Source organism: Syngnathus floridae, chromosome 3 (genome assembly GCF_059516105.1).
Source record: "Syngnathus floridae isolate MCC-2025c chromosome 3, RoL_Sflo_1.0, whole genome shotgun sequence".
Classification (NCBI taxonomy): Eukaryota; Metazoa; Chordata; class Actinopteri; order Syngnathiformes; family Syngnathidae; genus Syngnathus; species Syngnathus floridae.
In genome coordinates, this window is record NC_142415.1 from 19,284,621 (window position 1) to 19,300,036 (window position 15,416).

The 15,416-nt window shown below is 44.8% G+C and overlaps 1 protein-coding gene across 1 annotated transcript in view; it reads left to right on the forward strand.

Moving 5' to 3' along the window:
• The window catches only part of LOC148400967 (AT-rich interactive domain-containing protein 3B-like), a 41,558-nt gene that overhangs the window by 11,025 nt on the left and 15,117 nt on the right, over positions 1-15,416 (forward strand). The window contains exons 3-4 of the mRNA XM_088371535.1: positions 9,482-9,556; positions 9,812-9,884. Coding sequence (XP_088227661.1) covers positions 9,482-9,556; positions 9,812-9,884 — 148 coding nt within the window. The remainder of the gene's footprint in view (positions 1-9,481; positions 9,557-9,811; positions 9,885-15,416) is intronic.

The following is a 15,416-nucleotide window of genomic DNA, read 5'->3' on the forward strand; positions in this document are numbered from 1 at the left end:
TTGAATATTGAAGAATGCTGATCATGGTTTTCCAATTTTAACACGTTTACTTGTCTCTTATTTTGATTAAACACAAGAGATAATTAGTCATGAAGTACTCCAGAAATGAGAATATCATCTGTTGAGTCTAAAACCAGACATCATTTTAAACTGAATAATGTCTCCAGGCAATAATTGGCTATCTGAATAGTTTCCGATTCATTAGCTCTGAATGCCACGATTAAAAATGACGCCGGTCGGATGAGATTATTCATGTCAGCGCCTCTTAGTGTAGAGGCAGCCATCACTGAATTTTGTATGTCGGAAAAAACCCTGACGCAAGACTTCCGGGCTGGAAAAAATGCAAGCGTAGGAGCAGCACAGCAATTACACTGAAATGAAAATGAATGAAACGAGTTTAACATGACAAAACTGCGCCAGGCTGGTTAATAGACCGTCAGATTGTGAGCGGCGTTGCGGGCCATAATGACTGCGGTCAATAATTTTAAAAAGCCCAGTTGGTAAATGATTAATGAGTGCGGCTAAAAATTAAATTATTAACAACGGGGACAACGTCAATCGTGGATTATTGCAAGAAGGTTGCTGTAGCATGAAAAGGCGTGTTTTCTTTTGCCCCGAGTCGATACGGGAGCAGGTGCCGAGCGTAACTCCGTTTGCGCCGGATTTACTTCTTTAAGATCCCGAATCTCGTTACCTGACCGACATGATCATATTAATGTGTAACGCGGTTAGGCTAATTTTAGCGGCAGATTTGGACTGGCCCGGCCGCCGGCGGGCCAGGCCTTGATTAGCCAAAGCCATCTGCTCCGACAAAGACCTCTCAGGTTCTGCTGCCCCGAATAAATGTGATTAGAAAACCTGAGAGGACGGTTTCCACATGTGACCGTGTCGTCTAGATAATTAATTTTAGCGGCAATGGGGGAGTCCCGATAAAGATTTTTTCTTTCTTTCCCCCTTTAGCCTTAGCAAAAAGTTAGCTTAGTGTTTTAGTTTTTTGAGAAGCTTAGGGGGACCTGTTGTGTCACGCTTGACATTTATTAACACACTTCCCTTTGCAAAAATATTTCAAATGTTAGATTGCGAGGGCATTTCCCGTGAGCAGCAGTCTCAGCCACTAAATTTGATGTCATTCGTACTTTCAAACAAGTTTGCCCGCCAAATAATAAAACAAAAAGCACTTTTCAAGTTGGCTAAGCGAGACATGATGTAAGGTTTTTTTTGTCTGCTTTGTGTGCCACATTCAAGGCTTCGAAGCGAAACGTTTATTAGAATATCGAAGAAAAGTTCATTTATCTTAAGCGAGTCGAGAAGATTCATGTCAAAAAATAAAGGCTTTTGCCGCAATCTATAGGCAATTGTAGAACAGTCTAATCCTTTAAGGGTAACGTCAGTTAATCATGAATTTTCACTATTTGAAGCGGGACTCGGTCCTTATCGCCGCAGACAGCAGGGGTTTACTCTAGATCATATCATCCTTGACAGATGGCTGAAATCGATTGCCAAGCTTTCTTTAGCCGACGCCATTAAATGTTGGTGGAGCAGGCTGTCAATGCTTGATCATTACCAGGATTTGCTCAAAGTAAAAACAAAGCAGCAACTACCAGTGTCTATCAAATGAATTGTTCTGAACCCCTTTGGGCTGAACAATTTATCATTTTGGGATCGAAGTCGTGATTTCAGATAACACGATTTTGTCGTCGTCAAAGCTAAAAGCGCTTCTATGACGGGGCACACTAACCTAGCTGGAGAAAAAAGCATCTTCTTCCCAGTCACCGCTTAGAAATGCTAAGCGCTAAGCTAACTTAAGCTAACTACGACCCGCGCTGTACTTAGCCTGGCCTCTGTGGCGGCAAAAAAGATGAATTTACCATTTTGATCATTCCGATATATTTGTTTCTATTTCATCGTCTGCAGTTCTCTATGGAATTACGTTGTTAAGCAAATTAGACGTCTTCAGTGTGGCGCAAGGTCGACGCTATCGTTCCCCATTCCCTGCAAGCATGTGCTTTGTGTTGTTTGGTTCCTCTTTCAAAGTTCCTGCTGTTTTTTGACCGTTGAAGTGTCCAGTAGAGACGTTTGTCGGGCCCTGGAGATGAGCTCCAGATGCGTGACGGGCCCGCACCGTCGCGGATCGGGGCAGGGGGGTCCCCAGGGGGCCACTGGCCTGTCAGTGCTGGAATGCCCCCTCACACTTAACGCTGGCTGAGGGGAAACAGATACCTCCTGAAGAAATCGATGCCATTTATCGATGAGGTCGCCAAGTGGAAGCTGTGAATTCCGCTTAGAGTTAGAACATTTGATAGCGCAGATAAGTCACAACACTGACTTTCCTGATTTTGACCTGCCTTCTGATTGTCACACCGCATTTTTTTTCAGGCCTGGGCAATTGATGGTGAATGAGTTGTTGTCAAGTTGTTAACACTTGATATTTGTTTAGCTGCGAGGTTCGATTATCAAGGATTTGATAAAAAAACGGGATACGTCCCTTTGCAGCTTTAATGAGATGCGTTTGTTTATCGCGAACGTATCGTAGTTGTCGGCGTGATGAATGTACGTCTCACTAGCCATTAGCCCAGAAGTGAAGTGGATGCTTCCTCTTGAAGGGCGAGATACGCTTTATATTTTTAGGCGCAGCTTTTAGCTGGCGAGATGCTACAAATAGCCGCTTCGACCTGAGCGTCGTGGTTTTTATTGCCCTTCCAAAATGTTTTGTCTGTGAATAGCCTTTCCATATTGCAATAGCTGTAAGAGCACAAAACATTCCAAATTAAATTATATTGGAGGGGGGCACTAGCAGGGGCCGGAAAGTCTGGCCACGGAGGTCTTACTTTTCTCTTGTGAGAAAAGGGTTAACTTGAGGCGGTGGCACAGATGTGATTCACTAAAAAATGTTTGCTCTGTTCGTGAAAGCCTCTTTGAACCAATGAGTGTGAACTTCTGGCCACAGCAGCCTATAAACGTAGCATTTGTGTGAGGCAGCGAAAGGGTCCTGTCGATGTAATGGGCAGGGGGCGACGGGGGTAGGGCGGGGGGGGCCTCCGTGGAATGTGGTGTCTTGGTGAAAGGACTGCGACTTGAACAAATGCACTCAGTTTATTTGGCAAACCAGACTTGCGAGTCGCTTACAGATTTGTTTACTCAGGAACACAATATGCAAATGCGCCTTTTCCTGTGAGGTCTGTTGTCGGTTCAAGCGTCCATTGGAGCATTCACCCCCCACCCCCCGTGAAGTATGGCCAGATGAATGTGAGAAGGGGTCAGTCTTCAATCTTATAGCGCATCTACCGTGCTATGCAGAACCACGAGAATTTTCCAATTGAAGCAATGGGGGGAAAAAGTGATTTATCTGCATGTTTTAGCAGTATTGTGTCACCCCCGCCCCTTACCCTGGTTAATGAAAACCAGCTTTCAGCTCTGTTTATGTTCAAACCAGACATATACACACATTTCCAGCGTGGTCCTGAAAACAACGTTCGAGTCCAACCATTTTCAAGTATAAACCGACAATTGAAAATTCGGTCAGAGGGTGCTTGGTTTGCAATGAATTTCCCAAATCGGTGAAGTAACTACGATTTAAACTCAATTTGTAGCGCATTTTAGGATAGGACTAATCCACACTAAAAGTAGGAAAGAATTTTTTTTTTGTTAATATAGTATGTATGAAAACTCTCGATTTAGCAAAGCTAGCTAGCTGCTGCTAGCTAGCTAGGCCTCCTAGTTTGAATATGACAAATTAGCAATCATTTACTTGTTTGGAAATCCCTTGCAGTCAGTTACATCCCACTTTGGCTTGGTGTTGGGGTTAGGGTTACTTTTTTAACCCTAACTCCGGGAGGCAGTGTACAAATATATTCAAATATCTGCTAGCATTTGCCAACTAGCCAGACATGCAAACAACTGCATTTGATGAAAGTTTTTTTACAGGTCTGTGTGCAAAGGAATCATTTTCACGTCAAACTTTTCAGAAACACCATTTGTAGTCTATTGTATACATTCCCTAAGATTGTGGTCTGCGAATGTAATTCTTTTGCCCATGTTGTCATCCTATTCTTCCCCCTCATTTCTCCCTTTTTGGAGGTTTGTAATTGAAGTGATTAATGGAGGGGAGAGGTGGTCTCGCCCAAAGGCTTGTTTTTCAGCGGTCTGTTTTAGAAGTGCCGCACTAAGCAAAGTCCGGGCAGGTAGAAACACGCCCAGCCTCTGGACATTTCGACATTTCGAGCCCCCTTGTCCCGCCACTTTGTCTGTTCCCTCCAAAAACCCAGAAATCCTTTTTTTTTAAGTCAGGATTGGATTGAGAGTGTAAGACGATCCCCCAGGGTGTTGTTCTTCGCTCACCACTTTTTGTGCTCCATAATTCTTAATGAGAGAATGAGCAGAAAGGACGGACAGGGCCATATGTTCCGGAATAGCAATGGGATTTATACATCCCCTCATGCCGCACATGGATTCACAATTAGCTCGATCCTTTTGTTAGCCGCTCACCATGAGATCCTTTGCAGTTGTTAGCAGCCCCCCGACCGACGCGCCCTCCTCCTCGGCTGCCCGAGAAATGATTCTCGGCACCCCGCCGAGGGATTGGGGCCCCAATTATTCAATTCGGATTAGAGATCATGGCCTTACAATGCTCATTTATACAGTCATGCTGAGAGGGAAGCATGTTTCGCTTTCTACCGGCTGGCTCGCAGATGGTGTTCGACACCGAAGTCATCTCGATCGCCCTTTGGATTTCCGAACAAGCCGAGTGGGGAAATATCAGGACTTAAAAAAAAAAATCTACTGATGGCATAAAAATTCTGAAACCACTTTGCTCCTCACCACATGTTGGTTTTCTCAACAAATCGCCGCCCCACTAATAAAGATGGCAGTTTCTTGCTGTCAGCGGATTCCCGTAATACCAGTTCACCTCATCATCGTATATTGCTTCACCTTGACAAATTGCTGACTTGTGTGACTAGGCACTGAGCCAAATAGGCGACATGGGACTTGGCATTGCATTACAAGTCATGGAATGCATGCACGGAAATTCAGCAGGGGTAATCGTCTCCGGCGTCTTGGAATGAAACCAAACAGGCATGTCTTTTTTTTTTTTTCTTCTTTTAAGACACTTGTTTTGTCTTTTGATGGCCGCTCGTGGCGCTGTTATTGGCTGCTGTCCAGATTTCTGTGGCAGTATTTGACTGTTTTTGAATTATTATGGCGGCGTCTGCTTGAGCTGTTTGCCCCACCCACCTCTGCGCTATTTTGACGGGCTAGGAAAGAAGTGGGAATGAGATGTTAAAAGTTTGCGGTGGGGCAAGAGAAGGGTCTTTGTTTTTTTGTTTTCAATTTGAAGTGACACAGTCACTATGTAAATTTTTTTGTAAAGGTTGCTCAATTTTTCATTCATCCATGCCATTCGACAATCTTCACACGGGCGTTGGTTGCATTCACAACATTGCATTGTTTACTGCCGTTTTTTTACAACTGTGTAAAAAGTATCATGTTTTTTATGGATGAAGTGGGGGGTGAATTGACAAGACCCAACCTCTGACTACATTGCAGACCCAAGTGCCCAATTCCAACTTATTTTCTCACATGGTTAACTTGAACCAGTTTTGCTTCATTTCCCAAATACAAAATGTCTACCAACACACATTTCCAGCAGAATTAGTAAGTTGCTCAGTAAATGGCTCGGCCGTCACACCTCTGTGTCGGAATGTGTGTGTAAAAAATCACACGGCGGGCTACGCGTACGAGATGGCCGAGGGCCTTATCTGCTCAAGCAGTCTGAATGTAGCAAACGAGTGTCATGATATAGGTTAACACACGACTGCAGTCCCGCCCTCCTGTCAGCTTCCCATACACACCGTATGACTGAGGATGATGAGTATCGACCTGCGCTGTGAAATTGGCGTCCGGAGGGAGGGGGCGGGATAGTGCCGGGGGGCTTGGGACCTCCCTGTATTTGTGCATCCAGGCTTATTGATTTCCTACTAGTTCAATGGTTATGACCCAGGAGACTATCTACGGTGTGTGGCGACGTGACGGAGGAGGTGATTGGCCTTCAGCTAACTTGGCTAACTGTTCAACTTTACCAATCCCGTTTCGGACTGTGGGCCCAATTTTCGAAGCCTACCGAAAATAGCTCAAAAGTGCATTTTTTAATTCCAGATAATAATTTCGATAATTACAATCGCCAACTCCCGTTCCCATGACACAAAATAAAGGCAGGAAAATTACGATTGATATCGTAGATCTTCAGGAAGCACAACTGCGGCATTTCGACTGCGCCTCCCATTCCGCGTCGGTGTCATTTTTACAGAACAACAACAGAGGGAAAGGGCATCAAATAGATGGCTTTTACAGGACTTTTAAAAGAGTGTCGACCGCCCCTCGCTCACGCCCATTCCGTGTTGGTGCCCTTTAGACACTGGGGGGGGGCACCAAATTACAGCTGCTCGAAACGCCGTGCTGTCGTTCTACCGACGCTACTTAATTTTCAGACCCTAGCTAGCAAAACCTCCCAAGCCAAGGATGTGAATCACATGAAGCTTTTACTGAGGTTCTGCCTCTTCATCTAATAACAGCTGCACTATCAAATTGGAGAAGTGCTGTCAACATCCTGAGCGATCAATGCCATCCATCCCCCAACTCCCCTTGCAGCAGCAGTAGCTATTAACCCTTCCTGTTCCTGCACGCCTGCCCCTTCACTAAAATGGTGCCTTCCTACTTGAGACAATCTTTTGTGTAATGGCTGCGTTAGAATTGCCCCGCAGCCATTTTAAGTCATCAGGATTTGGAAAATGTAGATAGCGGGGGGAATTAACACCCCGTGTTTGAGTCTCAACGGACAGTTAAACCGGTTTTACAAGCCCTACCAATCACTGCAAATTGTGTGGCGGTGGTATAAGCCAAGAGGGAACTTTGGACCCTTTATTTCCTCCCCCCCTTACTCCGTAAATGCAGCGACAGGCTACTGCTCACTTCTCATGTACGAGTTATTCTGATCCCTGATTTGGTACGGCGCTAATCGGGCACGTATGTCCGACAATGTGATTAGACCACCCGCAAACCTGTTAGCTGCATAAAAAAAATGAAAATGATGGAGGCTGATGATTCTTTTTTTGCATTTTCTTTACCCCATGTTGACTATACAGTTTGATTTTTACATCCACAGTCATCATGTTTTGGGATATGGAAAATAAAAGCAAGTTTGGAGCGTTTCAAAACCAGTGCCATTTTATTTTTTGAGCTTTTTGTTTTGGTTTTATCTTAGATTCCACTTTTAAGACGTAATTTGAGCGCAAGGCTCTTAAGGTGGCTGACCACGACGAGTGAAAATGTCAGTAGCCACCTTAACCCGACTAAAAAGGTGACGTGAAGCGTTAACATTCCTGTTTTTTGACCAGAGTCTCCCTTCAAGAACCAACATGTCTTTGCGGGTGACAGGTTTCGTCTTCCTGTTGGAGGCTAAGCTCCCATTTCTTGAGATCAATTATTTAAAAACAAAACAAAAAATCTTGTGTTATTCTCAACAGTATTGTTCTGTCAGATTAAATCATTCACTTTTTTTTTTTTTTTTTTTACCGATGCGACCGCAGTCAAGTCGCATATATCAATGTCAACCAAAGCCAACATGGCGTTGAGGGGAGTATGTTAGACTTTGCTCTAGTTTAAAGTCAGGACCCGCACAGCCCCTACACAACCCCGTGTGTTTTTGTGTCAACACATTTGTGTTCCCCCTAACATTGTCAGTTGTTAGAATTGTAAACTATTCCACTGAAATTTGTAAACCTAGTCCATGGTGGACTGGTACAAGAGTTTGCCTAAACCATTTGCGATATTATTTGAAAGGGTCAAAAGTCCAAATAATTGTTTATGTACAAGAAAGATGGTTAGGAAACCGTCCCTCTTGTTTACTTTTATCAGCAAGATTACTTTGTTCAACTTTGGGCAGTTGAATATCCTGCCCCCCCCCCCCATAAGAGATTATATACATAGGCAGCTAGCAAGCGGATTTATCTCCCTTTATAGATGTTTATAGTGGCTAAAGGTTAACAGAAGTGTGGACAAATGCTGTGCAAAGGTCTGTATGTCCTCCAAATGTACTATAGCGTGTATTTACCTTCACATGATGATCCAATGGCATGTTTTTAAGTGGCATATAGATAAGTGCAAAGCAACAGGGGAGGGGGCGGGGAGGCATTTTCCTGTTAGGGGCTTACGTTGAATTTACTTAACAGTTTTTGCAGGTACAAAAAACAAAGTTGGGGTGGGCGAAAATAATAAAAATATCAATTCATCCATGTATTAATTTGCAATCGATGCAGCAAAGGTGAATCGATTCATCTCCTTCGCATACTTTTCTCCTCCATATTTGTCTTTACAAGCATTTGGTGTGAAAATCACTACATGCAACCTTTTGGCCTGCGGGTCCTTCATTTCAGGCCCTGTAATTTTCATTGACCAATGGGTTCCTGCGCCCCCCCTCTTGTTGACCCCCGCCCCTACTTTGCTCCAAAAGGATCTTGTTTTGATTCCTGATGCTTTTATAGGTTTTTGTCTTGAAGGAGACATTCCTGCTCGGCACATACCATGCACCCCTCTCTCTGCCCCTATTTTCCTTCCTTCCCGTCTTGTGGGGCCTTTGCAACCCCCCACTCACAAACACAAGCTCCATCACTACATCTGTGTGTGTGTGTTTGGTAAAGGCTGTTGACCAGCCTGCCCTCTCCTGACAGCGTAGCTACACTCCATGAACTTGGGACAGCCGTCACAGCTGCATTTGGATTGAAGGATTGGTTAGGGGGGCGGGTGGGTTGGACTTCTCGGATCCAGCTGGGTCGGAAGACAAGGGCGGGTGCTGGTGGAGGGGTAGAGGGGCAGATGCAGATGGTTCAGGTCAAATGAAGCTGTTTGACGGTAAAGAAGTAGTTGCTGGTGGAGAAGGGGACAGGAGAGCTCAGGGGTACAATAACTCCAGAGGTTGCGACCTCCCAGCCGTAGGAAAAGGTGCATTCCCACAGATTGAGAAGGTATTAAATTTTGGAGGTTCAGTTTACCTCTTGTGATAATTGGAGGAAAAACATGAAAGCTCTGTACAAATCTTGTGGTTCTGATGAAAAGGTTTTAAAACTACAAATTTTTCCTCTAGCGTCATTTCACTAAAATGGCGCCTTTTTTTTCGTAACAACTTGCCATTAGACATTTTAACATCCAACTGCAGGTTTTTCTCACACTCTCTCCACACATTTCACTCAGACGTAGCAAGTCACTTGAGGCATTTCAGTTATGTGGCGTCTCAGTCCAAACACTAGGGGGCACTGTTTAAAGCGCATACATAGATAAGAAGCAAAGAAGAATGTCGGTAACCAATTACGTTTTTTTTTTTTTTCTGGCGCAAATAGTTTGCTTTCTCACAATTGAACCACATTTCTGATATCGAAATATATTTCATTGAATTGAATTCAACAAATCTGTATTCTGTATTTTCTTGTAGAACGGAAGCGCAAGCTGGGCGGACGAGGCGGACAGTAGCCGAGGACGAGGAGAAGCCTCCAGAGATTTTGCCAAGGTGAGAATAGTTTTCTTTAAAAAAATAAATAAAGCCCCAATTAAAGGTGCCTAATGGGTCGTTTCAATTTTAAAATGGCTTCAAAGGAAGTCCAGGCTAGTTTGGCATCACCTCTTCTGTTCACCGAAAAAAAACACTTTTATCAGGCAATGCTGATTTGGACCATTTGTTAAGGAAACCGACCAATCCAAAACGAGTATTTTGTATAATATGGTTTTGTCCAAGTTACTACTAGTAATGGTGTTTCTTCCTCAGTTGTACGAGCTGGATAACGACCCCAAAAGGAAGGAGTTCTTGGATGATCTCTTTACCTTCATGCAGAAAAGAGGTACTTTGCATTTATTTACATAATAACAATCATATTTAAACGGAGTGTGACTGGTCTGTTTGTATCCGCCCTGTGATTGGCCGGCGACCTGTCCAGGTTTTTTTTTTTTTTTTTTACAACATGCACATCTATGATTCATCTGAAAGGATCAAGTGTGTGATTATTCCACAGCTCATCATGTTTTTTCCCATGCTATAATCAGGTTGTATAAATATACGAGCGCTTGCCTGATTAACTGCGTTCCGACGTTCAGACGAATGATAGCGTCACACGCTATTTTGTAATTTAACTTTCCACTAGTGATCTGGTCTACTGATCTGGTCTGACTGGTCTTTAAAAGTCCTCATTTGGTTGGAGGGGGGGTTGATGAATTAAGACGAGAAGGAGGGACGGAATCTGTCAGGGCCCTGTTAGCGTCGCTGTCCAGCGACAGACGACGGGAGTTGTAGTCTGCTGACCCCCCCGCTGATCCATCACCCCGAGACTCAAACGTCGGCTGACAGCAGATAACCAGCTGAACGCGCCACGCCGGTTTGTGTTGTTCACACCAGCACCATAATAGAATCATCTGTAGCTAAGTTGCAGTGCTAGCAGGTTTGCATCCCACAAAATGCAAACAATATTAATGCGAGCGTTTATTTGGTTACGCTACTCGAATGTAGCAGCTACGATGGATTACCGAGGCAGTCGTCAGTGAACTTTTTTGTTTAACGACAACCAGAACACAGCTACTGTACGGCCGTAGCGATGCCGAAACACAAACAGAACACACGCTCGCTCTTTCTCAGGCTCTCACGCTCTCCTTGTTCATTGTTCACGATTTTACGTTCCCCCTAATTTGACCTAGCGTACGCTCTCGTCACCCCGCCGGTCATGTCAAAGTGTCTGCACGCCGGATCTCCGACTTTCCGGGCATGAATAAATTTCAAAATCAATTTCACATAATCAAGGCGAAGACATCTAATTCCAGCGGGAAGCTTGGCTCAGATTCCCTGGCAGTGAAGAAGAGGAGGGGTCAGTGGCGGACATTAGCACCGGCCAACTGAGTGCTCATCTATAATGGACAAAGGGAAAAAAAGAATATGGGAGGTTTTTTGTTTTTTTTCTCCCCCTCCCTGAGTGTATTGACTGTGATAATGCTCGTCATTATTTGCAGTGGAAAGGGCAACATTAAACAGCCAGCGCGGGATAAAAGCGAATATCGGCGGCTAAGTGATTTTAATGCTGGCATAGCGCGTCATTTCAGGGGCTCGGCCGACCTCTTCTCATGGCGTCTTAATCACAAGGGAAACAAATTGTGTGGTGGCTCGGGTAGGGGGACACGGGGGGGGGGGGGTCCTCCTTTTGTTTAGCTTTTTACACTTGTCAGAGTAAAGCAGAAGAAGCGTAAGCGCTCTCTCATTACACCGTGTTACCCCTCCTCTGGTTTCGACTTCAAAGACGTCACTGAGATATTACATTTTTTTTCTTTTTGGGGCGGGCACTTTTTGTTTTTCATTCATTATTGTTGGTTTCTAAACTATGCTCTTGCTTGGGAGGGTCTCCCAAGTCATTTGCAATAAATGTCATTTAAAAAAAAAAAAGTGCATACCCGCATATGGCGACCAGATCACCAAGAATACTCGGTGGGTCATTTGAAAAACGGAATTATCCCTCAACCCCGAAAAGTTGATCAACCCCTTTAATCTAAATACTTTGACTGACCTCTATGGGCTTGTTAGTCAAGTAGAGGAATCCACTGATGACTGGAGACAAATGGCCAAGCGCTTTTTCTCACCTCATTCATCGCGGGGGCCTCCAGGCTGCGAGAGGAAAGCAGCAGCGGAAGGAAAACTTACGAGGGATTCCCATTTCCTGCCCTTGCGCTTAAAAACACTCGTGTGTGTGTGTGTGTGTCCGTTTGTGTGTTAATGGCTAAGGAATTTTAGCAGCTGCCTTTGCGGAAAGGAAACCCTTGACGGACTTTTTAATAAGGAAGACGTGTTCATTTCCTCGCTTTCTTGCAGGTCGTCATCTCTTGCCCAGTTGCTCCTTTTGTGCTATTACAATAAGTCGTTAAGTCCTGACTTGGCTGTAATTAGCAGTGCGACAAGGTTTTTCAGATTGCAATGCTTGGCTAGATTAGCTCATGGGGTCCGGAGAAATCTTGTTTTTATTTCTATTTTTATGATTTTATATTTTGTGTGATATTGCGTATGGATTTTTTTAAATTTAGTTTTGTTTTTTAAATGAGAGCATTTTTTAAAATCAAATTTGAAATTATTATAATATAATTTCATATAATTAAATTATTTAAATGATTGGTTTGAATTTTTTTTGTATTTGGCTCATTTTCGCTTAATTTAATTTTACTTGTCAATTCCCAGAAAAATGCATCCCAGCTAATTGTGAGACGCTTCTTCTATCTTGCAGACCAATTTGGCCACACTGACTGTGCCTTTTGTAAACCAGCTCCTTCCTGTTTTCAGCCATGTTGCTATGGTAACTGAAGCATGGAATCCACAAAAAAAAGAAATATTAGCGGTCCCGAAGACGTCAAATAAATAAATCATCTTCGATGGGTAATATGCTAGAGTGACGTGCGACGGCTTTTCCCGCAAACGTTTTTCAAATATGTCGGAACGTTAAATGGCAAACATAAATCATCCCTCTTATTCTAGAGCATTGTCCATTATCTTGAGCAGCCGCTAATGTCCATGTAATCGCCATTAAACATGTAGCCTGGCTTCTGAAGTGGAACATGCCTTCATCATATCCATTACAATTTTTTTTTTTTTTTGGTTGATTGGTTGTTTGGTCCGACAAGACGTAATCGCGTGGAAATGGAGCAGGGTTGTTGTCGTATCACCAGGAAGAAAATGAAAGAGCGATGTGGCCAACTGCCTGTCAGCGCTGTCCACTTGAGATGATTAATGGCCGCCGGAGAGACACACAGCGAGGGCTCTTCTGAAGGCTCCTCTTGTTCAGCGCAATAACGAGGAAGTCCGTGGCGGTAACGAAGGCTAGATACGGCCTAGTGTTACACCAGATCGGGGTTTAACGTAGCCTAGCGCCACGCTAGTGTCACACCGCTAATCGGACGTGCAGTCTCGGCTTAGCGGGGAGCAAACGGCGGGTTATCTGCGCTTTAGAGTTATTCTGGGAGGAGATACTTTCGAACTGTGCCATGGAGTCATCTTGGAAGGTGAAAGGTGTGGAGAAAGGAGGATAGCGCAGTGATAGCAGTTTAGCCATTTGTTCAGGCTCAAAGCATCCCAAAAAAATGAGGTGTTTCGTGCTTATAACCCAAATATAAAAACATTCCCATATTGTATTTTTGGTCTTTCTATTGTGGGAAGCACTGGCTTCCCAGCAGGACATTGGAGGAAGTTCCTTAACTGTAACCCTGAGACCATGAGCTCTGTCCACACCAATTACGCCATGAATGGACTCTGGGGGATCAGTGTATGCATTATATTACAACTCTACCCCACGCCCCCCCAGTTTGGCTGTATGCCGACCCCCCCTCCCCCCTCTGGAAACGGGCGAGGCCTTTGGTGAAAATACAGCACTACAATAGGAAGCTTCTCTGGCCTCATTTGGCCGGCCACTTCTGGAAAAGTAGTTCTTTTCACACAGAGTTCCCATGATATTACAGGATGGGAGGTGGAAGAGCCAGAATTGATTATCCCCAAGGCCGGAAAAATTCCATTGGGCATTTTGGGGCAGTTGGTGTCAAGGCTTTTTTTTTGGTTCCAAATCCAGACAGTTGCCCGGCCGTCTGCTCTCTCCACAAAAAAAAAAAAGACACAAAAAATCTAAAAGGGGTGAGCATTAATTGCTTTCAACACAAAAGAAGTGCGAAGTGAGTGTCTGGTGTTCCACTTTACAACCCGCCCTGGCTTCTCCCAAAAAAAAAAACTTCCACACACGCGACCTCTTGGCTTTGTTGCAGCCCTGACACCGCCCCCCGCCGGACCAATTCCAAGTCGTACCCCCGATTCCGACTTTGTCAGACTGTGTGAAAAGCTCTCATGACAGTTGCTTCCAACACAGCAGGGGGGGGTGACACCAAAGTCGCGGCTTTTTTAGAATACCCTGGCATCTGTTTAAGAAATTTCCAGGGCAACTTTATTGACATTTTTAAAACGCATTCAACCAATTGAAAAGTTGAATTAATTTCATGTTGTCGGGCAGGGAGTGGATCATCTTTCCCACGGCACGCGCCAATTTAACGCAAAAAGCAAATGCCGTTTTTCTTACCCTTGTCTTTCCTTCCGTCTTCACCCCCCCCTCCTTCCCTCCCTCCTTCTGTTTATTGTGCTACAGTTACAACCACCAACCACTGAAACTCGATAACACCGTGGGGGATCGGAGCGGGCAGTAGGGCATTGGCCTGCTTGTTGGGGGTGTGGGGGGGTTGGGCTTGGATTAAGGGGCCTCCCTCCTGTCCTACACGACATGATTAATGATCTCCAAACAAGCGGGGGCTAACCTTTTTTCCGATAGGCCGCCCGCTTGACGGACAGCAGACGAGGGCCTGAGCGTCGTTGCGTCGGGCGGCGTGAAAAGGTGACGGCGGACAAGGGCGCTATCGAGACGGGCTGCCAAGGTGACAAAAGGGGAGGTCAAGGGAGGCGCACTCGACGAGTCAGTCCGTCAGTCGGTTACTATAATCACGCGTCCATCTTGGAAGAGCGCCACAGGAAAAGGGCGGGGCCCCTTACTGCTTTTTAATCAGGCCGCCGAGAGAGACGCCCTAACTGCCGCCCGGTTTGGATCAAAGATTTTCCTACTTTTGAGGCTTTCTTGTGTGTTGATACATTTGAGGAAATAGTTTGTCTTTTTGGTAAACTCCACCCTTGCTGGCAGACAAATTACAAGGGAGGGAATGCGACCAATGGCGGCGGGCGGAGGGGGGGGGTGGGGTCCTGCGTCGTCTTTGTTCAAAACCAACGGAAATGGTGCTTTTCATGATGTTTGTTTTTATATTCTTAGCCACGTTAGATAAAAATCTCCTTGCCAGCCAAGGCTACTCTTTTGTGCCGCTTCCTCTCCTGATCCCTGCCCCTCCGTCCCCTCCCCCTCTGTTTTTTCCTCCTTTGCCATTTGTTCCAACGCGCTGTCCATCTTTAATTACGACCATACTGTAAAGAGATTTAACTCTCTAAGCCGCCCAGCCGGGAGATTCTTAATCACCCGGTCCCGTAACCAGTCTCTCGCACAGAAGAAGGAAAGGTCGCTGCCGGCGACGAGGTCATCACAGTAAAAATAACAGTTGGACGCCCGGTTCGTCCCACGCGTCGTGTTTTGCGCTGGCAAAAAAAAAAAAAAAAAGATGGACGACAATGAATGCATTCATCTACTTCATTTGTTTTCCACTAATGCAATATTAATCAGAAGAGCTTACAGTTTGTCATCGAGTTACCTTTTACACTTGATCATTAAGCATAAAAAAAAAAAAAAAACGGCACGTCGGGCAAATTAGTAAAGCTTCGTCGTCCACTCCAAGCAAATGGAGCCGTGGTTTGCCAATCGCCGCAATCTCATTAG